Here is a 20,052-nt window from a genome sequence, read left to right on the forward strand (position 1 = left end):
TGTTTCCCTAAATCCTTGTGTTATCACTAATAATATTGGGCCAGTGTAAGAATGTGACTAAATAATCATATCTGACCCCCACACTATACATGTCTGCAGGTCTATTTTTCCACTACAGCTGCACCAAATACATTTAGGTTTGTGTTGGCATAGTTTGCCACATAAGACCACTGTTCAATCATGAGCTGTGCTTGTTATGTCTCTGGCAAGGATGAAAACCTGATGCTTTAGGGGGAGGAAAAAGCCATAATCCACTCTCACAGTAAAACCTGTCCAGCGGTACACAAGACAAAAAAAAAAAATTCTATCTGTACCCTTGCAGGGAATCAGATTAATCCCCAAAGCATGGGATTTGATTATTTTTGTCTGAGGCTATCACTAAAGAAAAAACCTACATAATGCTAAAAATATCCACGCAGTATTTCCTTTATGAAGGAAATATGATTTACTGAGCAAACCCAAATTACTGGTTTTTCAGTGTTAATCTTTTATAAACACGTGCTGGGTTAAAGAAACTGTCACAGAGAGCAGAAGTTTGCAAATTGAAAGAAACCATTCAACTCTGCAAGATGACTTTTTCCCCCCCTTATTACTGCTTTCATGAGACACCTGGGAACATTGTTCACACACTGTTGACAGCTTTCGCACCACTGCTTTTCCTCTGTTATCCTTACCTTTCTCTTCAGCACTCGTCTCCAGGTGGCAATACACAAGAGCGCTATATTTGCAAGGGGTGCCAATGCTGGCTCTTGGACAACTGCTAGAAAGCCAAAGGGCCCTCTCCTGCCTTGCAGCTTGGTTGGCTCAAGTTGCTTCCACAGGGCACTGAGCCTCCCTGACCCACGAGGCAGTACTCTGATATTTAACACCTGGGTGCTGCACCACTCTGGGAACATGCAGACTGCTTACAGCCCTTGTTTTTAACTACCATTACACCAACAGGCAGAGTCACAGCTCCCTCACTAACACTGGGCTACATTCAAACACCATCTAGAATTTTAATACTGTAGCCTTAACTATACACTGAGGCTTTTGTAAGTTAAATACACATTTTTCTTCTCTATAGTCTCCCCAAACAGGATGGTTACACAGCCCAATAGGACACAGAAATGCTCACACAACATGGGAAGGGGGTACCCAAGTGGAGTGATATATAAACAAGGGCTTGAAATACAAGCGTGCAAATTTTCCTTTGACCCCAAAGTGCATCTGTCACGATGGACATACACAGAAACAGCAGCAACATTTTCTGTTGCTGCCGTGGCTGCTGCAGTCCCTGTCGACCACCAGCATCCATAAACACGCCTGGGAAGCACGGCAGCATCACTTAAGGGAAATACCTTTTGTTTCATGCCACAATAAAGCTCTGAGGAAGGTCCTACCCAACAGAGGTGTGAGCTGGTACCTTACTGCTGCTTGGGAAAGCAGAGACCCAGCTGTCACGACCATTTGGCGTAAGAGAGATGAACTATGTGGCTCACATTAAGAAAAGCCTATTATTGCAGTAATAGCTGAGCTGAGTGACCAGCTGATCACCTCTCATCTCTTCTGAGGTTTCACTCCCACCTCTGGTGGGCAGCCAGTCTGTGACGCTGGTCCCCCCTGCTCACTTGTTACCTTTCCAGACAAGCACCTCTCTGTTTGCTTCCCTGCTGTCCCTCATGCACTTGAAGAGCCCCCCAACACGCATCTGCCAATTAACTCCTCATTCTCATCCCAAGCCCTCTTCAAAGCTCTCCTTTGCCTCTGATGCCTACAAGCATGTGTGCCCCCTTTCCCCGACACACGCAGCTCGGCTATGTTTAGGCGGCTTGTGCACTAACATGGCTGCTGATTATGCAGGCCAACGCAGCTCTCCTGCTTCTAGAGGCCACTGCCTGACTGTACCCATCTGTTGTCTCTTCTCTTAAACCATCCACTGTGGGGAACAGGATCCATCCTTTTTATTCTGTGTTTATCCAGCGCCTACCAAGTCAGAAACCTGGGCTGCAATTTGGCGCTTAGATGCAATGGTTAAAAAACCCCCAACAAAACAGCAGCAACAACAAACCTTTTTGCAAGAAGAGTATCTGTGTGCAAATACGACCTCTATAATGTTACCAAGGTCAGGCAGACCAAGGCCAATCTGCTGTGGGAGAATATAAATCAAAGCTGTCCAGGGACCCATTTCATTTACAAGGTTTGTAACCATTCTGGACAGAACAAATGTCACTTCCTTGCTTGAGCTCCTCGCTCCTCCTCTTCCACCACCACTTCTTTGCTCCTCCACTTCCACCTAGCCCCTTCCTGCCTGGTAACACCTCTTGACCTCCTTTGCTCTTGAAAGCAAGAGTTCTCTTCTAGCAAGAAAGCTGTGGCTCACACATGACAGACAGCCATGCTAGGCCAATTTATTTAAGTTATGCAAAAATCTCGACAAGTAAAACTAGCACAGAGCCACAAGTACATTCACCTGCTGGTTACCTGCCATTCATAGCACACATCCAAATTAAAACAACAAATCCTGTAACGACTTCTTTCCTATTGCATTCATAGATCTGCAAAACAAACCAAGGAAAGCATCTGTAGCAAGTATTAGAGTCTGGGCACAGATCCTGTGAAATCACATGGTTTCCGTTGTGGAACTAAAAAGGCTTCTACAAGAATGTGTGAAATACACAGCCGAAATTCTCCATTTCTTTCTGTGCTCTTTGGCAGTTTGTGTGGCTAAGTTAAAGCGGCAAGTTCTGTTTCTTTAGCTGGCGGCTTTCAAAGCACACCCTGATCTGCAAATTGAAGAGCACAGGATTCAGCTAGTAAGCTCCCTCTTGAGTAAGTACAGAGTTAATGTAATCCCACTCCAAACAACAGGTTGCTGTCTCCAAACTGGAGCCTTGAAAAGAAAGAGTCCAGCGGTTGTTTCACTCCTTGCAGCCATTTTGTAGCCCTTCTGCAGGTGTGCCCACTGAGCTGCAGTGGGGCTGGGGTACCAAAACTAAAGAAACTTCATGTTCTGGACGTTAACTGTAGTTACCATAGCCAGACAATGCTGCCAGTGGTGTGGAAGAAAAAATTGCTGCAGCCAGCTGTGCTGTTCACAGTCGGATGGTTTCTGAGTAGCTCCAAATGGTTATGGAGCCAGTAGCCTGTTGTGGCCAAGGACAGGATGATGGATGGTCTACACACACTGTCCAAGCAGGGAGAATGGCAGAAGTTCACTTCAGGGTTGTTAAAATGCTAATCTGGGTTAGTCAACAAAAGCCGAATGGAATAGAAAAGTTAGGGAAATAAACACTACTCATATGTTATGTATGTGCACTACAGATTTGACCTCTGTGCTTAACACAAACATTTGACTTTGGAAGTGGGACAATTCAACAGTCTTCCTGTTTGAATAAACTGAATCAACTTCTGATATTAGCTATACTGTCATTACTGTCAAGCCACGACAAGGGAAAGTGGGCTATGGCAGACAACACACAGAGCTCCAGAAAACAGCATTGGAAGGGCAGTAATACGATTTTTCACTGCACACCTCTTCCATGTGACATGGGAACAAATCAGAACCTACTTTCTTTTGAACTCGAGGCTGGCAGCTATTCACAGAACAAGTAACAACTTAATAAAATGGCTTAGATGGATTTTAACGGTAACTGCCGTAGCTTATCTGATGCTTAAGAAAAGAGATCATCTGTCCAAACAGCAGTTTTGATGAAAGCAACATTTGAACTCTTTTAATTATATACAGAGCTGCTAAGACTGAAAATAACTTGTACTACCCAATGCAAGTAATGTGCCTTCTATCTTTTCTTCATTACTCATGGAGCAAATTATTACTTTATCCAATTGAAAGACAACTGAAGTTTTCAAACTGGAATTATAGGTATGTTTAACACACGAGTATGTAATCAACCACTACCTCCTCTGTTCAGTAAGCAAAGCAAACACGTAGTTTATTCCTTGAAAAATACGAGAGACTGCAACATAGGTAAGCTCAACATAAGCTTATATGAGCATGGAAGCCGTTAATGTAACCGTTTTCTTTGTTTTACAGAGAAAGACTAGGACCGAAACAGTCTCTGACATATCACTTGTATGACACTTGATGAAAACTGACTGTATTCACGTATGATCTCCACTTGACTTCAGATTTCAGATTTCTTTTTTTTAGAAGGAAGCATAGCCAAAGCATTTCAGCATTTCTATACAGGTTCTGTCCAGCTAACAGGGCTTCACCCGACTTCAAGGGATGCTCGCTCCCATGTTAAGTGCAACAATGTTTTTAAAAGAATTTAAAACCCATAAAAATCAAGGGCTACAATCCACATGTGACCAGGTGTACTAAGACCAGAAAGTATGTTATTACAAATGCCTAATATACACTTCAAAGTGAGCTTCTATGACGTACTTTTCTTTACGTTCACATATCTCATGCGGCAGGACCGATCAAATCGAAGACCAATTTAGTCAGAATTAATTGCATATATAATTAAGTATTCTATCTAAACATGTGCTCTTTGTAAGTCTACATCAAAGTTACGACAGCTCAAAGGGCTAAAGTATCTGCTCTAATAGTTGGCTCGGATCAGCCATACAAAAGAGGTAGAGACATTCAGATGGTCCAGCTCAAAGGGCACGCAAGGAGCTAGGGGGAAAAAAAAAAAAACCCGCAGCCATACAGCTGGTTTGTAGAGCTTTGACAGGGCCATCACTGTATTCCTGGCACACACTCCTGCATCACACAAAGCACGTTTAGAAGATGATGTTATCTTTGTTGCATCTCAACCATAAACGATAACAGGTAGTGACAGACTGCAGGATATGAGGGAGGAAGGTAGCTGTTCGCTGTAACTAAAGGTGCAGATGAAAGCGAGAAGCCGGTTAAATAAACCAATTTAGAGCCTCTGGGTTATACTGTCTTGGCCGTCCTTTTGAAAACAAATCTGAGCTACATAATTCAGAATGCTAATAAATTCTTACTACAAACTTTTTCTTCCTGTTTTTAAAACAACTGAGCTTTATATTAGTTAATATTAAAAGTGTTAAAGTTCACAATTATATAGAAAAAAAAAATCAGAGCGCTCAACTGGCAATTTATATTTATCTAAGCCAGAGCAAATATTTATACAATATCTGCCAACATAACAAAATATGCCTGTCACTTACTACATTAAACATGATTACGTACAGCTTAATTTACTGAACAGTAACTTAAGTAGACTTTAGAGGTGCACAGAATTTTATAGTGTGAATAAAGCAGGAAAAACGTCTATTCTCTTTTGCCACAAAAGTGATTGCAAAGCTTTACAATGAGCTTCCTGTTGGACTTGGGAAAAGGAGAGAACCTCAGAAAATTCTCTGTGAAAGTATTTGTATGTGAGAGCAATAGACCAGCAGTAAAAGCCTCTAAGACACTAGGAAGCTGTTCCTTCAAATAATATTTAAGTGAAATAATAAACATTATTAAGGAAAGACTAACAACTTAGAACACAAAGGTATCCCAATAAAGATGCACATTTTTCCCCAAAAGGAAACAACCGGGGGAAAAAAATTCCACACACATTTGCAGAGCACCGAACAGTATTTTGGAGGAAGTTTGCTGTAATTCTTGCACATTATGTGTGAAGCGTGTGTGTGTGTACATGGATAAGCTACAATACCATCTGTAGAGCAAGTGCCACATATGTGAGCATTATGAACCATCATTGCTGCTGCTATGCTCAAAAGTAAATGTATTCTAAGCCACACACACACATAAATACAAATGACTTTACACACCGAGGGCTGCATTTTGCTCAAATTACTCACAGGCTAACGCCTGTGATACAAACATCATTTTGACCAGGAGTAAGAAACAACTTAAAGATTGACAGAAAACCACTAATTTAAGACTAGCTATATCCATGCTAACAAGTGGGATATCCACTGGAACTACAGTATTTTCAATACATCAACCTAAAGCATACCTAATCACATTTTTCAACTCACAAGATAAAACACAATGACAATCATAAAAACCCCAGCACAACCACCCCACAACCCTTGAAAACACAGGCATAATATCCACCCAGAAATATCTCTGCGACCTTTCATTTCCATCCAGCGCTTATAAATAATAAAGAAGGCTTTAAACCCTTTCTAATTACTCCCCGAAAGCCGCTGCATCAGTTTCTGCAGTGCTGAAACACCCCCTGCCCCCCCCTCCAAAAAAAAAAAAGTTTCTCCGCTCTACACCTGAGCAGAGCATTGTTTTCACCAGGAGGCGAGGACGGAGCGGAGCTATCCCTGCCTCTGCACAGGGATAATTCAGAACCGACTCTAGTATTTGTTTCCATCCATAATTGATAGAGAGCTTGAAACACAGCTCCCTCTGCCTCCCAGCGCCCGGCTGCTGCCGGGGAGCCCGTAAATCACGCCTCACTGGGCACCCGCGCCGCCGCCCCGCCGGCAGCGCCGAGCCCCCGGGGCCGGGCCGCCTCAGCCCCCGACCCAGCGCCGGCCCAAACTCACCCTACGTGCCCCGGGGCGATTTCGCCGGGGACGAACCCAACAGCTCCGCTTGCGGCTCCCCCCCCTCCGGCCGGCGCCGGCTCCCGCAGCGGCCGCCCGCTCCGCTCGGCAGCGCCGCCGCGCACCCGCGTACCTGCCGCCGCGCCGCTGCCCACGGCCGCCGCCCGCCGGCGGGGCTGCCTCCTCCGCCCGCCGTCCCCCGCCGGGCGCCCCATCCCGGCGCTCCGCTCGGTGCCGAGCCAGCGCGGGGGAGGCGCGCCTCACAGAGCCCACCCCTTCCCGCCTGCCTTCCCCCCCCCCCGCCTTTAATGGATTTATTCTCGCCCGCCCCTCGCCTCGCCGCACTGTCCCGCCGCGCCCGGCCTCGCTCCGCCTCCCTCCGCCTCCGCGCAAACACCGCGCCCGCGGCGGCAGCCGCCCTGCGCCCCGCCACTATCGCGGCCAACTTCTCGGTTCCCCCTCCCGCGGCCCCGCCCGGCCCCGCCGCGGCTCTCACCGGCCCCGGGAACGCGGCCCGCAGGAGGCGACAGCGCGGCCCCCGGCCGGCGGCGGAGCTCCGCGGCGAGCCGCGCCATGGCGGGGCGGGGGCGGCACCGCCCCGGCCGCTGCCCCCCGCCCCCCGCCTCCGCCCTCCCCCGCCGCGGGCAGCGCCGGGCGCGGCCCCGCTCCCGCCGCCGAGCGGCCGCGGCCGCGTGCGCGGAGCTCCGGCGAACTTCGCTCGTAGTTTTACCCCTCCCGAACCACCTGGGTGAACCTGCCCCCCCCCCGGCTGCGGCCCCGTGCCCATCCCGCGGCCGCGGAGGTAAACAGCCGGGGCGAAGCCATCAGGAAGGCGTTTTGTTCCTCGCCGACGCACCCTTCGCTTCTTAATACAGAAATTTTCATTTCTACTTCGAAAGAAAAAGTCATTGCGAGCAATGCGATTTTGTGGGCTAACGAGACTCAATTTTGCAGCCGAGTACTTGGCGTGTGGTGGTGGGGGCGGGGGGGGGTTGTCCTTGAAATGACATCTTTTTAAGTGCCTGTCCAAAATCCCCTCGGATATTCCGGAAACAAAGGGTTTAATCCCAGAAATGAAGTCCAGGAAATAGCTGTCACTAATTCATTTTTCTTCACATGAAAGATAAATTAATTAAGGCTTAAAGTGCCACAAAATATTCTGGATACCCCTGCAAGGGAAAAAAAAAAAAAAGGGATTACTCGCCAAGCTGTATCATCTGTGCTTGTTTTATGGGAAATCAGAAAAATTCTGAGTCAAGATAATGTAAAGATTTTTGCTGGGGAAACATCTCTGTCATTCACATGCAATTCCCCAACTCCTGCCCCTCTGCTGTGCACCGCTTTCACAGCAAGTCCTTGGGCAGGTCGCTCCCCACAGCCCTCCTGCCCCTCCGGAAGACTAGTGCTTGATACTCCCGAGCAGTATTTTGGGCTGATCCTGCAGGATTTTACGCACGCACCACTTGCAGCGGGAGCGCTGCCTCTTGAGAACTGATTCATCTAAGCAAGGGCGCCAGGATTTGGCCCATAGTAAATTCTCTTTAGACATGGTGCCAACAAAATCTCTCAGGCATGGGAATAGGACGTTTTTGGCAACTCAGTCCCTTGGCTGTCTCTCTCTGATGTTTCCTGGTGGTGACAGGCTAAAGGCGAGATCATTATGGGCTTCCTCACAGCAAACACAGCGTGGCTATGTTGCACCCCAGGAGCTGCTGCCTGGTTAAAGACGTAAGGACATTATTTTCTCTTTCTCAGGAACAGCCCTAATCTGAAAGCCATCAAAATTTGCACACTGCATGAAAATGCTGCGATAGAGACTATTCACTTGGTTAGGAATCAAATTGCAACCTGACGACAAAATTGCTCAGAGTGCCCCAAAGAGAAGGATTCGGTTCACAGAATAACTCTGTGGCGTTTTCACTGGAAGTCAAAGACTTGGAGCAGACCCACTGTTGTGTGGATTTACAGAGGGTACAGGCACCTACGTGCAAGTGACCCACACCAGGGCATTACAAATGTGGGATTTGCTTCTTGGATTTTTAAATGCCTGATGGTGGTGCCAGCCAGAAAAAATGCAGTCCTAGAAGAGCCACCCATATTTTCATTCGATACATCCTTTTTGCGACTGGCATGTAGAAATTACTCAGCAATGCTGCTCAGTTATCCCTAAGGTGGGGGCATGGGAAGCATGGCACAGCCTGTGGCATCTGCTTGGGCTGTGGCTGCACACTCCCCTCTGCTCTGAGAGAGAATGCTTGAGGGAAGGGACCTTTCTTCCCCACTATAAGTCCCAGCCACAAGCTGACTCAAGGTTTCCATATATCAGGATGAGAGATTAATATGGCTTAAGTCTCCTTCTGCTTCAATTAGACAGATGACACAATGTTGAGAATCAGATCGCATTCCTGTAGGGCAAAGGGTTTCAGTTTGAAGTACAGCATATTAGAGGATTTTGGTATAGCCAAGACTAATAACTTGTGTCTACACTTATATATCGTAGTTTATTACAGTTTCAAAATTTACTGCATGGCTAGAAACCACTTTATGTAAGGATTTAAAGTACGTGCACTTACAATATGTGTGCAGTCAGGGAATTACACAGCCACAGGTTTTTAAACACAAATATATGCAGGCTCCTATTGATATGATAAACTATCACTAACATGTGCTGCAAAGCTTCTTAAATCCTCATTGACACAACAGACCACTATTGTGTCAATAGTGTGCAGATTAATGGGGTATTGTCAGGCTATTTTAGGCCTTAACTTTCATTTATCCTAAAACTTGTTCTTCATTGTAACTCTTAACCTTTGGATTCTGCCAACACATTTCTTGTCACAAATATACTAATGGAATTAAAAGAAACCTGGCTTTTAAATGTTAATTACCCCTCAAATGATTGATTTGTAAAAGAAACACATCAGCAGAATCTGAAAGTACAGAGGCACAATAAAACGGACTGTCAGCCCAAGAGCCAGGAATGCCCGAGGACCTGCTTTGGCTCCAATGAGACTGTCCCCGTGCACCAGATGGTAATGAGAGCACTTACTCACCCTACCTCATAGGTATAGCTTATGGATTATTCCTATTGTCTAAAGGACTTTTCATCCTCTAAGTGTTTGACAGACTTAAACAACACTTGTTCCCTTATTTGAAAATGTAAGCAAAATATTCAGAATTTACATATAGATAAAAGAACCACCGTCTGTTAGAACAACAAATTAAGTTTTTGCTTCATTAAAATATGGATAATACTAAACTAATATGTGTTTAAACTAGACATTTCATTCTGCTTGAATGCCTCCATTGGGTTTATAAGCAAGGCTGAACTGGTTTCAGCAAGAGAAGTGTTCATTAAAATCACTACTTCAGCCACACCGTGATTTGCCAAGAAAGTGCAAGTGCACACAGTGCAGGGCACTTTGCACGTTTGGGAAACCACCTTCAGAGCACGGTCACCCAGGAAAGTTTGCTTAAACGGCGCATCCCTCAGAAATACCAAGTGCTGAGGAAAATGGTATTGATGGTGTCCCTCTGCCTGAGCCAGAGCTGAATCAGTGACTCAGCACACTAGCGCATGGACACAATGGCTTCTGAATGAAATGTGAAACTTATATTTTGAGGACATGTTCATTTAAACTGTGTCATTTCCAATAAAAACAGCAAACATCAGTTACAGAAGGACGGTCAAATCACAGCAGTGCCAGGATGTGATGATGTTATATCCTAAGAGTCATTATATTTTAGCCAAATATTTTCCTCCTCCTTCTCTTTTTTCCCTCCCAAATCACCACATTTCACCAGTGCATACAGACATCTGCCTACTGCATGGCATTGTATGGAGGAATTGGTAGCCAATTTAATATGGATCAGATATGTAATTTCTGATGAAGTAGACATGAACAGTTTTTATATTCACTGTCCTTAAATCTGAGTTGCAAAGTGCGGATGTTATGACTTATCTTGACTGTAATGAAGCTTAATAATCAAAAAGAACAGAATTTATTTATTATGAGTGCATAAAATTAGTTGGACAATTTAAGGTACTATTCAATGAGTAATGCTCCTGTACCGGGGTAAATACCGGTCTGTCTGATAATATTAGTTTCTATTAACAACCTAGGAAAGTTACTTTCATACAGGTCTGGTTTTATGCACCTTTGTGCCTTCTCAGTATCTGGGGAGGCGTTGCACAGGGCAGGGCAAGCATGTATAGTATGTGAATAAATGCAGAACAACTTCCAAAAAAAAGAGGCTTTTCATCCCTATCGATTGGTGAAGAATTCTCTCCTTTGGACTTTTAAGAACATAAATGTAGAAAATAGGAAGCTCAAACTATAATGCTTCACAGCTCATCACCAGAATAGGGTTAAAGCCACATAAGCTGAAACTGATAGCTCATTACGGTATTCCACTGTTAGTCTGCACAATGCAGAATTATGTGTTTTCTAATGCTCACCTCTGTTAGATGGATGCCTACTGTTCCTGGCTTTAGCATCCAGCCTCCACGAACCCTTACTGTAGTTATTGCCCTATTTGTAGCCACTTATTCACCCCCACCCCCTGGTTCAGATCCCAAGAAGATGGGTCTTTAATCTGCCCGGAGTGCATTTAGATCCGATCCCTGTTCAATCACTCTAAACATTGTTGCCTGGGGAAATACAGGTGAAAATCCCAGTGGTTGGCTGGCAAAGCAATAAAACTGAGCCAACCGTTTTCCTTCTCTGAGGCCTGAGCTTGTAGCAGTATCAACGCAAGTCAGAAGTGAGGCATTGTTGCTCATGATTTACACCAATAGGCTAAAAATAGCAAATTGCTAATATAACAGGCCTGTGCTGTGTTGATACAGGCAAATAATTGGTTATAAGTCAAGTACTGTATAAAGAGTAGTAAGTTTAAGAAAAGACATCGTAATTTTATCCCTGTAAATAGTATCCAATTCAGGTAGCACGTAAGTATAGTTCTTTATAATGCTTAGAGGAAAGAAAATAATTTTCTCATATTTTCCAAATGACGTGAAACCCCCCTTTCCACCCTTGTCAATTGTCAGAAAATTACAGGAGGTGCTTTTAAGCTATTAGCATTTTGTAAAATATAGGAAGACACAAAACAGTTTCAACTCTTTCTTTTAGCATCTTCTTGGGTACCGTGTTGAGAGTTGTTTTTAAAGTATTTCTGACTGTCAAAACTTCAGTTTAACATCATTGTTCTCTCTTTTTTATATCTTTCTAATCTGCCTCCTCATTTAGAGGGATGTGTAGAAATCTCAGGTCGTATGCCTGTCACTTGAAGGCGTAGTGATAATTTTCTGCTAACACTGATGGGCTGTGCACCCGAACTTGGCAAATTTATCCTGGCTCTGTATAGGATCAGCATGTGCATATGCTTCCACTCTTGTCATTTATCTTTCCAGCTGGTGGAAGAAATGGGTCCACACTGCTATTCCATGCCCACCCACGATCATCTTGACATCAGTTTACCTTGATAAGCATACAGAACACTATCTCTATATTGAATATTTAAGTGATAAATCTAATAGCTGCTTTCAGTTCCCACTTAGGCAAAAGTCTGACTGAAATTCAATACGCTGGCTCTCCAATTCCCCCATCTACCTCTGGGGAGGTAGAAGAGATGTGCCAGTAATTAATAAAAATAATCAGAAAACAAATATTTTTGTTTGTGCTTTGGCAGTATACTGTGTGGGTCAGCCAGTGGGGATCACGTGGGATCCTGCGCAGATGAACCTGAGGCAGCGGAAGGCCAGAAATTCCTCCTCTGCTGAGGCTGTGGGGCTGGCAGAGAGAACCCTGTGTCAGCAAAGACGGAAAAGACATAGACACAATGTTTGTAATGTGTTGTCCTGGGTACTTTACTACTTCAAATGCGCTTGGAGTGAAATCTGGATGACTGTATGTCAAAGCTAATAAAAGGGATTCAAGCAATAAACATAGCTGGGCAGAGTCTTGTAAAACTGGTCTTTCCTGCCTGCAAACTCCCCATCAGATTTAACTGTGAAAAACCAACTCTTTCAGGCCAACAATTCTGGCCATGGCTCTTTCCTGCAAAGATCACTGCAATAGTAAAATGGGATTAATTCCCGGTCCTTGCAAAAGAATAATCTTGTAAAAAAAAAAAAAAAAAAATCCCAGAGAGGGACAGCTGTACAGGGCAGAGAGCTGGGAACAGAAAAGCCAAGCTGAAGGCATTGCCATGGTGCCCTTTGGGGTCTGGTATAGAGTGGTAGGTGTTGCTAACTCCCCTCAGCACTTTACATGTCTACAGAAATCACTGAAAACAAGAAAACTCCATTTTCTCTACAAAGATTAGCTTTTCAGTTAGGTATATTACATCACCTATCATTTGATGGGGAATTCATTTGAAACATCGAAGGTACTATCAACAAAATACTGTAATTAGATTTAATGGCATACGTCCAAGATTAATAGGTGATCTTCCTCACAGCCTACAATTTTAATTTCCAGTATTTCATTTGTCATACTGCTACTCAGTGCAGATTCACCATCCACAGTGTTTACCTACACTTTGCCTCACTAGTAGTAAAATGTGCTGCCTTTTTCAAGCATAGACAGATGAAAAGACATACTAGTAACAAATCTAGGTTCATGGCATATAATCACAAGATGACAAGACACTTAATGTTATCTATTTATATTATATATAGCAACTTCTGTTACACAAAATCACTTTTCAGTCCCATTTTAGGGGATTACCTAATCCTGTAATTGATTCTGTGTGATGAGTCCCCCTTGTCCTATGGAGACCCGGTGACCTTCAGAACGGGAACAGGCCTAAAAACATTCTATTATTTCACTGTTACTTATGTGTAAACTATAAGATACTGTAGGATGGGAATAGATGATAATTTTATCTTTTTATTTACTTCATTGGGCTCAGACTGTAAGTGTTTTATGTCCTGGCCCAGAAGAAAAATTATTCCCTACCAGTAAGAATGACCAAAGACAAGACTGATGTTTTCTTTAAAGTAAATCAAATATTCCCATAGAAAATTAGCCAATCATACAGATTCCCAAACAGCTCAGAGCTACAGTAAAGCTACTATCTACTGTAACTGTCACATCTCAAAACTTGTAGTTAAGGGGTGAGGCAATTGCGCACTGGCTATAAATACCAGCAGATTAGTTTATCTATAGATGAGTATCACATTACTCATTCCAGAGTCCATAAAATCCAACATGAATCAGCTTGGCTTCGTATACCTACAATCACATCCTACACAAAGGTGAGACCACAGGTACCAACTGATGACGTTTTATAGTCGTGGAGGTTTTAGTATTACAGAAAAAAAGCAATTAGGCATGTGTGCATGTATAGACTCACACAGATGCATCCACAGACACACACAAACCTTGCTCCTTCACTGTCCCACCAAATATAACTCCATGGATTAAGGCCTTAAATAAGACTCTAAGAATGTAATTTAGTACAGTCTGAATCTCCCTTGGGCAAGCCTGAGGTAGCTCCTTGGGCTGTCACAGCCAAGCAGCTGTCTAGCCTAACACTGGCACAGGAGCCAAAAACCTGCCTCATTTGGGTGACAGTAAAACAGTTTTAAAGGATCAGACAGACATTATTCATGGTTGAGGTAGGGAGGGTGCTTAGAAAATAGTTAATACCAGTAATCACTAAGAATAGAAAGGTAAACAAACTGCTTGTAAATTTGTATCTGCTTGAACTCTGAAATAAAGCCTTACCACATTTCTCCAGTGCATTCCTACTCAGCAAGAGGGTAGACTCTCATCCTAGGTTTAAAGAAAGGTGATCAAACTATTTACTTTTACCTCTGTGACACACAGAGAAAGTTCATAGCCCACACACAATCAGTAATGAAAGGAGTTGCTGCCTTTGGCATGTTAACTTGAGTTTCTGTTTAGTGTATGCCCCTTGACATCTCAGTATCTGACTTTAGCCTAGGATATTTTGTTCTTGAGGCATAGGTGAATACCTTTAATTATTTTTTTAACATTTATGGCCTTATCTAATATTACAGTTTGTTTGAAAAAATGACTTCTAGCTTTGTTCCTTCTCAGTGTTCCTTCTTGTGTGCTAGCTGTGGGCCGCAAAATCCTTTCTACCGAGTAGCCCTAACAGAGCTATCCATGAAAGGCTTTTCTTTTCTCTGTTCTGTGCTTTGCATGTTAGTGCAGAAGAAAAATTTCCACTCACAGAAGGTGAGTACAAACAATTGTTATTCTCTATATACCACATTATCAAAACTAAGAGGCAAAAGTGAGTGCAGGTGGCTTTAATCCTTTGGAGTTACTGGTACTCCTTCCCCCCCATCAGCAACTGAAATGGTGCACCATGTCCAAAAGCCACTGTCGTATTACTGATCCTGGGACACATCTTACTGCTTTTCTTTGGTGGGTGCAAAATGACATAGTTTCACCTTTGAGGTAACATTAGGTGACAATGAGATAGGTGGCCCATTTCATCTCCACACTGTTTCGCTGATCACAGTCTGCCAGCTGCTTGTATGACCCTGCATGTCAGCCCACTAATCTTAAGCGATGCAAAGCTCCACGGAGTCTGGGGAAATACCATTGTCTGTGACAAGTCATGCAGGAAACAGTCATGCAAAGGAGCTGTCAGGGAGGAGGCTTGGTCTAGAAGAAGGGTGTGTGTGGGGTCAAAAGTGTAGAAAGCATTTTGGATCCGAGACAATATAAATTAGCAGTGGCACCTATTCTATCCCACAAAATCTCCTATTTGCCGCACATACTGGAAGAATTAACATAGCAAAAATATACAACAAAGAAGCAACCAGTGTTCATCAAGTTATTACTAAATCCTCTGGACGGTGCTTGACTTGGAAAAACAGGCTCAGGAAGGAATGCCAACACTATTATCTGACGTGGCTCAAAAAAAGTAAGCCATGACATCTCCATTCTTGGCAAAGCACAGAGATTGCTGCAGGCACTCTATTCCCTCTGCTGCTTGGATTGATGCAGTTGTAGCTGCTGTGGCTGTTAGCTACAGATCTGCTCTTTTCTGTGTCTTTGTGGATAAGAGGAGGGCGCAAAAAGTGGTTCTCTATCTGGGAAGCAATAGAAGAAACAGTATTTGTGGCTCCAGCCAAAGTTTTCCAGCTTCTTTTACAGATTTGGCTTTTTTTAATTAGTTGCATAACAAGGTGCCAGGGTTTTAGCAGCCATGTTACAGCAAATAAATTATTTTATAATAAAGTCTCTACTGTCCAGTAGCCAAAGATAACTACAGGTTATTCTCAGCTTTCCTATCAAAAGCTGTTTCAGAGTTGGATATTTTATCTGAGTACTTCAGATGCTGCCTGAATAACTTCCTGTGTTCAGAAGAATCGCAGCGATTGCTTATTTTGTGCATATGTACTTCGCATGCTGGCGGAGAATGCCTGGTTGGTCCTTTCTCTCCCTGTCATCATTAGCCATATATGTGCATCAGGCCAAGAGCTCAACACCAAACCAGAGAGGGATGGAGAGGTCTCTACCTCCTCGTGTGGCCAGACCATACAGAAACACTCTCCATATGTGGTACAGGGGACCCAGCTGCATGAAGCACAGGCTTAGCTGACACCCTGCCACCTGGCAAGTCCCCCTGCCCTGCCCCAGGCTGAGAGTGCACTGCCACATAGGACAGAGCTTTGTCCTGGCAGAGTGATGAAGAAGGGAGTGGAGGCGGGGGAGGACAGCAGAGGCAGAGGGGCGAGAAAGCAGACTGTCCAATGCTCAGCCAGGTGACAGGTGATTTTGAGAGCAGGTCAGAGCCATGGTCAAGCTCGCACTCCCATCACATCACATTGCCAGGACTCAAGCTCAGGTGAGCTTTGAACATGTCAGAAGAGGGATGTTAGGCCATACTACTCCTTACTACAGACCCAGGAGAATAGCTCTCTGCAAGGCGGATCATCTATCGCTCCTCCCATCAGTAATATCACAGTGCTGATGTCAGGCTGACAATTTAGATTCAAAATCCTTCCTAGAAGGATCAGGATACCACATGTGCATGTGTTCCTGGGGTTGCTGGCCATCTGGGCTGCCCTCAAAGCCGTGCGGTTTTACACCCTGCCCACGTTTCAGGGATCCTGTATCCAGAACGTCACCAGGGAGAACTGCATGCATTAACTTGGTCTCTGATCTACACCCCTCCATGGACTTTCAACAGAGCCAAAGTCTATCTTTTCCCTAGGATCTTCAAAACCCTCTCAAAAAGACCTGATGACAGAAAGCCTGTTGATTTTTGTTGGGACTGCATGAAGATCCCTCTTTTCTCTCAGCTGGCAAAGGAAAAAAATGTGAACTATATTTTTCAAATGTCATCCTGGGGAACCAACCCTCAAACCCTTCCTCAGAAATAAAATGTCCTGGCAGGATTACCATGTAATATCCATTGCAGCAGTGGAAAATATAAAAGGATCATGGTTTCAAATTAAACAAAAAAGCACCCTTTCTTGTCTCAAAAGCAATACACTGTTCCTCTTCTTCCTTTTCCTTTCTCACCTGCAAATTGCCATGCAGTTTGGTGAAGTGGGATTAAGTAGCCACAATAAACATAGCCATGCGAGGCCAGCAAGTGCAAATGGAAGCAATTGCTTTACTTTTTAGCCCAAACCTTCTGTTACTGTAGCAAATGAGATTTTTTTGCAGCTGACTAACAGAAGCCGATTTAGGCCCTTTGCACATGCTGCCAGCAAGTGTTCCCACTCCAAAAATAGCCTATTGAAGAAAGAAGTGTCAGTTGCTGTCTTCAACAGGCTGCTTTCTAAACCCATTGTTAGAAGGCACCTACTTCAAATGAAACCTGGCATGTCACCACGTCGGTGGGCAAAGTGCCATTCTAACAGATGGGCAGTGGGTAGGCAGTGCCAGTGATTCAGTCTGTATATCAACGTTGAGTAACAAGGTTGTATTCCCACCTGAGAACGTCAAAGCCTATAGCTGTGCTCTGCCATAACCTGTATCCTTACATGCGTTGCTGCCCAGCCACATCTATAGAGTATTTAAAACATTTCTATTTGATTTTGTGCCCATACTGCTCTGCTTGACTGGGCACCAGGTTTAAGTTTTGGATGGGTAAGCCTGGCCTGCCATGCTCTGCAATGAAGGTGTGGGCAAGACCATGTGAGTTGTGCTTGTCTTTCAGTGCCTTTCTCACCACTGTGGCATTTCCCAGCAAATATGTGGGAAAACACTTCAGGATGCTGTAGTCATGGCAAAAACTTCCAGAAACACCTCAAGAGCTGTGGGAACAGTGAGAAACCACAACATAGGTATCTGACTCGGGCTGTAGGACTCCAGCACAATGTTAATCTCAGTGCCCAGGTCCCCCTACATTTAATGTAAACATATGCCCAGATACCAGGTGGTAAGAGCAGTCCTGCTCTCATTTTGTGCTAGTCTCACAAATCCCCACACTCTCAAGTGCGTCACAAGAGCATCAGGCCTTGATGAACTGGGATTCATATGCCACAGCCTCATGAGACTAACATGACAATGCAATCTCCACCTTTCAATGCATCTTGTGCAAAAAAAGCTTCAGCTTTCTAGCGAAATGCCAGCCTGTGTGTGGAGACTTTATCTAGGTTCTTCTGTAGTACCTATTTGTATTAAATGTGTTACAGAGAGTCTCAAATTAATGCATGCAAACTATATCTGCATCTTTTCAAAATCCCCTCTTATATGTCCCATGAAGCTATTAGTTTAGCTATCACTAGGTATTAAAATTTAAAAGGGTCACTAAATGCATACTGCTAGAAGGAAACAACATTAGTTACACATTACCAGAACAAAACTAAATTAAGAAACAGCTCATTTCCTTTGTACCATCAATATTTTACTCAGCCATAGCCTGGATGCTTGTACTCACAAAAAGGAATTAATCATTCATGTGCTAATGTACATCCATTATTTTTAAATCATCACTTAAGTAATCATTTTTCTGTGTGCTCAGATGTGTGATGCCTGCTTATGAAAGTGCAGGAAAAATCAATACAAATTAAATAAAATTTAAAAGGTGAATATCTGTGAAGCAGATGCAAAGAGTCCTTCATGCAGTAAAATTGTAATCAAATTTCTGTAAAACTCTGTTAGTGAGTCACAATTTGAAAAAGATACTGGTCTAATGCTAAACTTATTTATATGCCACGCTACCTTCTTTATTTTGGTACAAGCATGCACAAGGCAGTTCATCACAGATTCAGTCTTAAAACCTGCATAAAACTGAAACAACAAAAGTTTTACTGCCATTTAATTTGGTACTGCCATTTTCCAACAGTTTATTTACCAAGAATTGCAGTGCTCATATCATAACATCATCTGTGTCTGCACATCTGGGAGGTTCCCAAAACCTTCACAAAGTGAGGTGCAGGAAGCTTCGTGGAAATGCTTCCACCTGCGGCCTGCGCAGTGCTCCCTGCTTGCACTGCATGTTGCACACCAAGTGTAGGAAACGAGGCACCGTGGCTGAGCAAAACCAAAATTTTCTTCTCCTGCAAAGTGTCACACAGCCTTTAATGTCTACCCAGTACAGATCACAATAATGAAAGTCTCATTTCCCCTCCTCCCTGAAATGGACTAACTGTATGTCCTGGGATGAATTTGCTGCTGCCTTGGGCTTGTCATTTGCACCCATGGAAAGTGCTTCCAAATCAAGAGCCCTGCTTTACTCAGATATAAATTACAGCTACTTTACTCAGACATAAATGTCTATCTAAGGTGCAAAGTAGTGAAGAACAGCAGTTAGTGCTGGCTGCATATAAGAAGAGTTAAGATGGTCCTACTAGATTGGAGCCCACAGTCCCATGGAAATTAAATCATCTTTTGCTGAAAGTATGATTGCTTCTTTCGGACTACCGTATCAGTGAAAGAATATGGCAAAGCTGTTAGATCCCTGCAAGTACAGTGAATTTCACAGAAGAGCAGCATAATACCTGAAGCAGAATTTGCTGTAGCAGTCCTGTAGGTTTTTTCTTCTATTGCTTCACTAATTTTATGGTGATGTATTTTGATGACAATTTAAGAGACCTCTATGTTTATGAGGCAATAACAAAATCTCCTGCAAAATAAATTCCAAGGCCAAGTTGTCTATTAATATATGGTATGGCTTCTTGTGAATTAATAGACATGAGCTGGAACAATGCTCAGGAAAAAGCGAGAGAGTGTGTACCTTGACTTCAAGATGGGAGGACTTGGGTTCCTTTTTCAGCTAAGACCTGACATTCTCAGTCTGTGAAATGGAGAAAATGATCCAGCAGGCAATACTTCCATTTTGCAGCAGCTTCTGAGGCTTAGTAGTGGGTTCCCACTCAGCTCTGCACCAAAAGCAATACTTTTGGATATTTCATTTTGAATAAAGGACTTCTTTTTCTTTTTTCTTCCTCTCTTTCCCTTCTTCCTCGAGCCAAATCTTTTCCAGCTGAAATTTTTGTGAAAACCAGCACATGTCTGTGAACTGTTTCTCCCTCACCAAGACATCGTATTTCCAGCCGGCTCATCTGCAAATGTTGCTGAGTAGATGGCAAAAAAAAAGCACAGAGGTATAATCAGCTTA

General features: G+C 43.7%; 1 protein-coding gene across 13 annotated transcripts in view; it reads right to left on the bottom strand.

Annotated features, from left to right (window-relative positions):
* SEMA6D (semaphorin 6D) overlaps positions 1-20,052 on the bottom strand; it is a 231,667-nt gene that overhangs the window by 25,114 nt on the left and 186,501 nt on the right. For 3 of the 13 annotated variants that reach the window (XM_052807723.1, XM_052807722.1, XM_052807718.1), the window contains exon 1: positions 675-877. The exons of 1 other annotated variant lie outside the window; for it this stretch is intronic. Coding sequence is in view for 1 of the 12 variants with exons in the window: in XM_052807733.1 (XP_052663693.1) it covers positions 675-896 (222 nt within the window). In the remaining 11 variants the exon portion in view is untranslated. Of the gene's footprint in view, positions 1-674; positions 913-6,489; positions 6,577-6,622; positions 6,760-6,985; positions 7,085-20,052 lie in introns of those variants that run through there. 9 more of the 13 variants (XM_052807719.1, XM_052807724.1, XM_052807729.1 and 6 more) reach the window with 8 other exon arrangements.

The sequence above is a fragment of the Harpia harpyja genome, chromosome 14 (genome assembly GCF_026419915.1).
Source record: "Harpia harpyja isolate bHarHar1 chromosome 14, bHarHar1 primary haplotype, whole genome shotgun sequence".
Lineage (NCBI taxonomy): Eukaryota > Metazoa > Chordata > Aves > Accipitriformes > Accipitridae > Harpia > Harpia harpyja.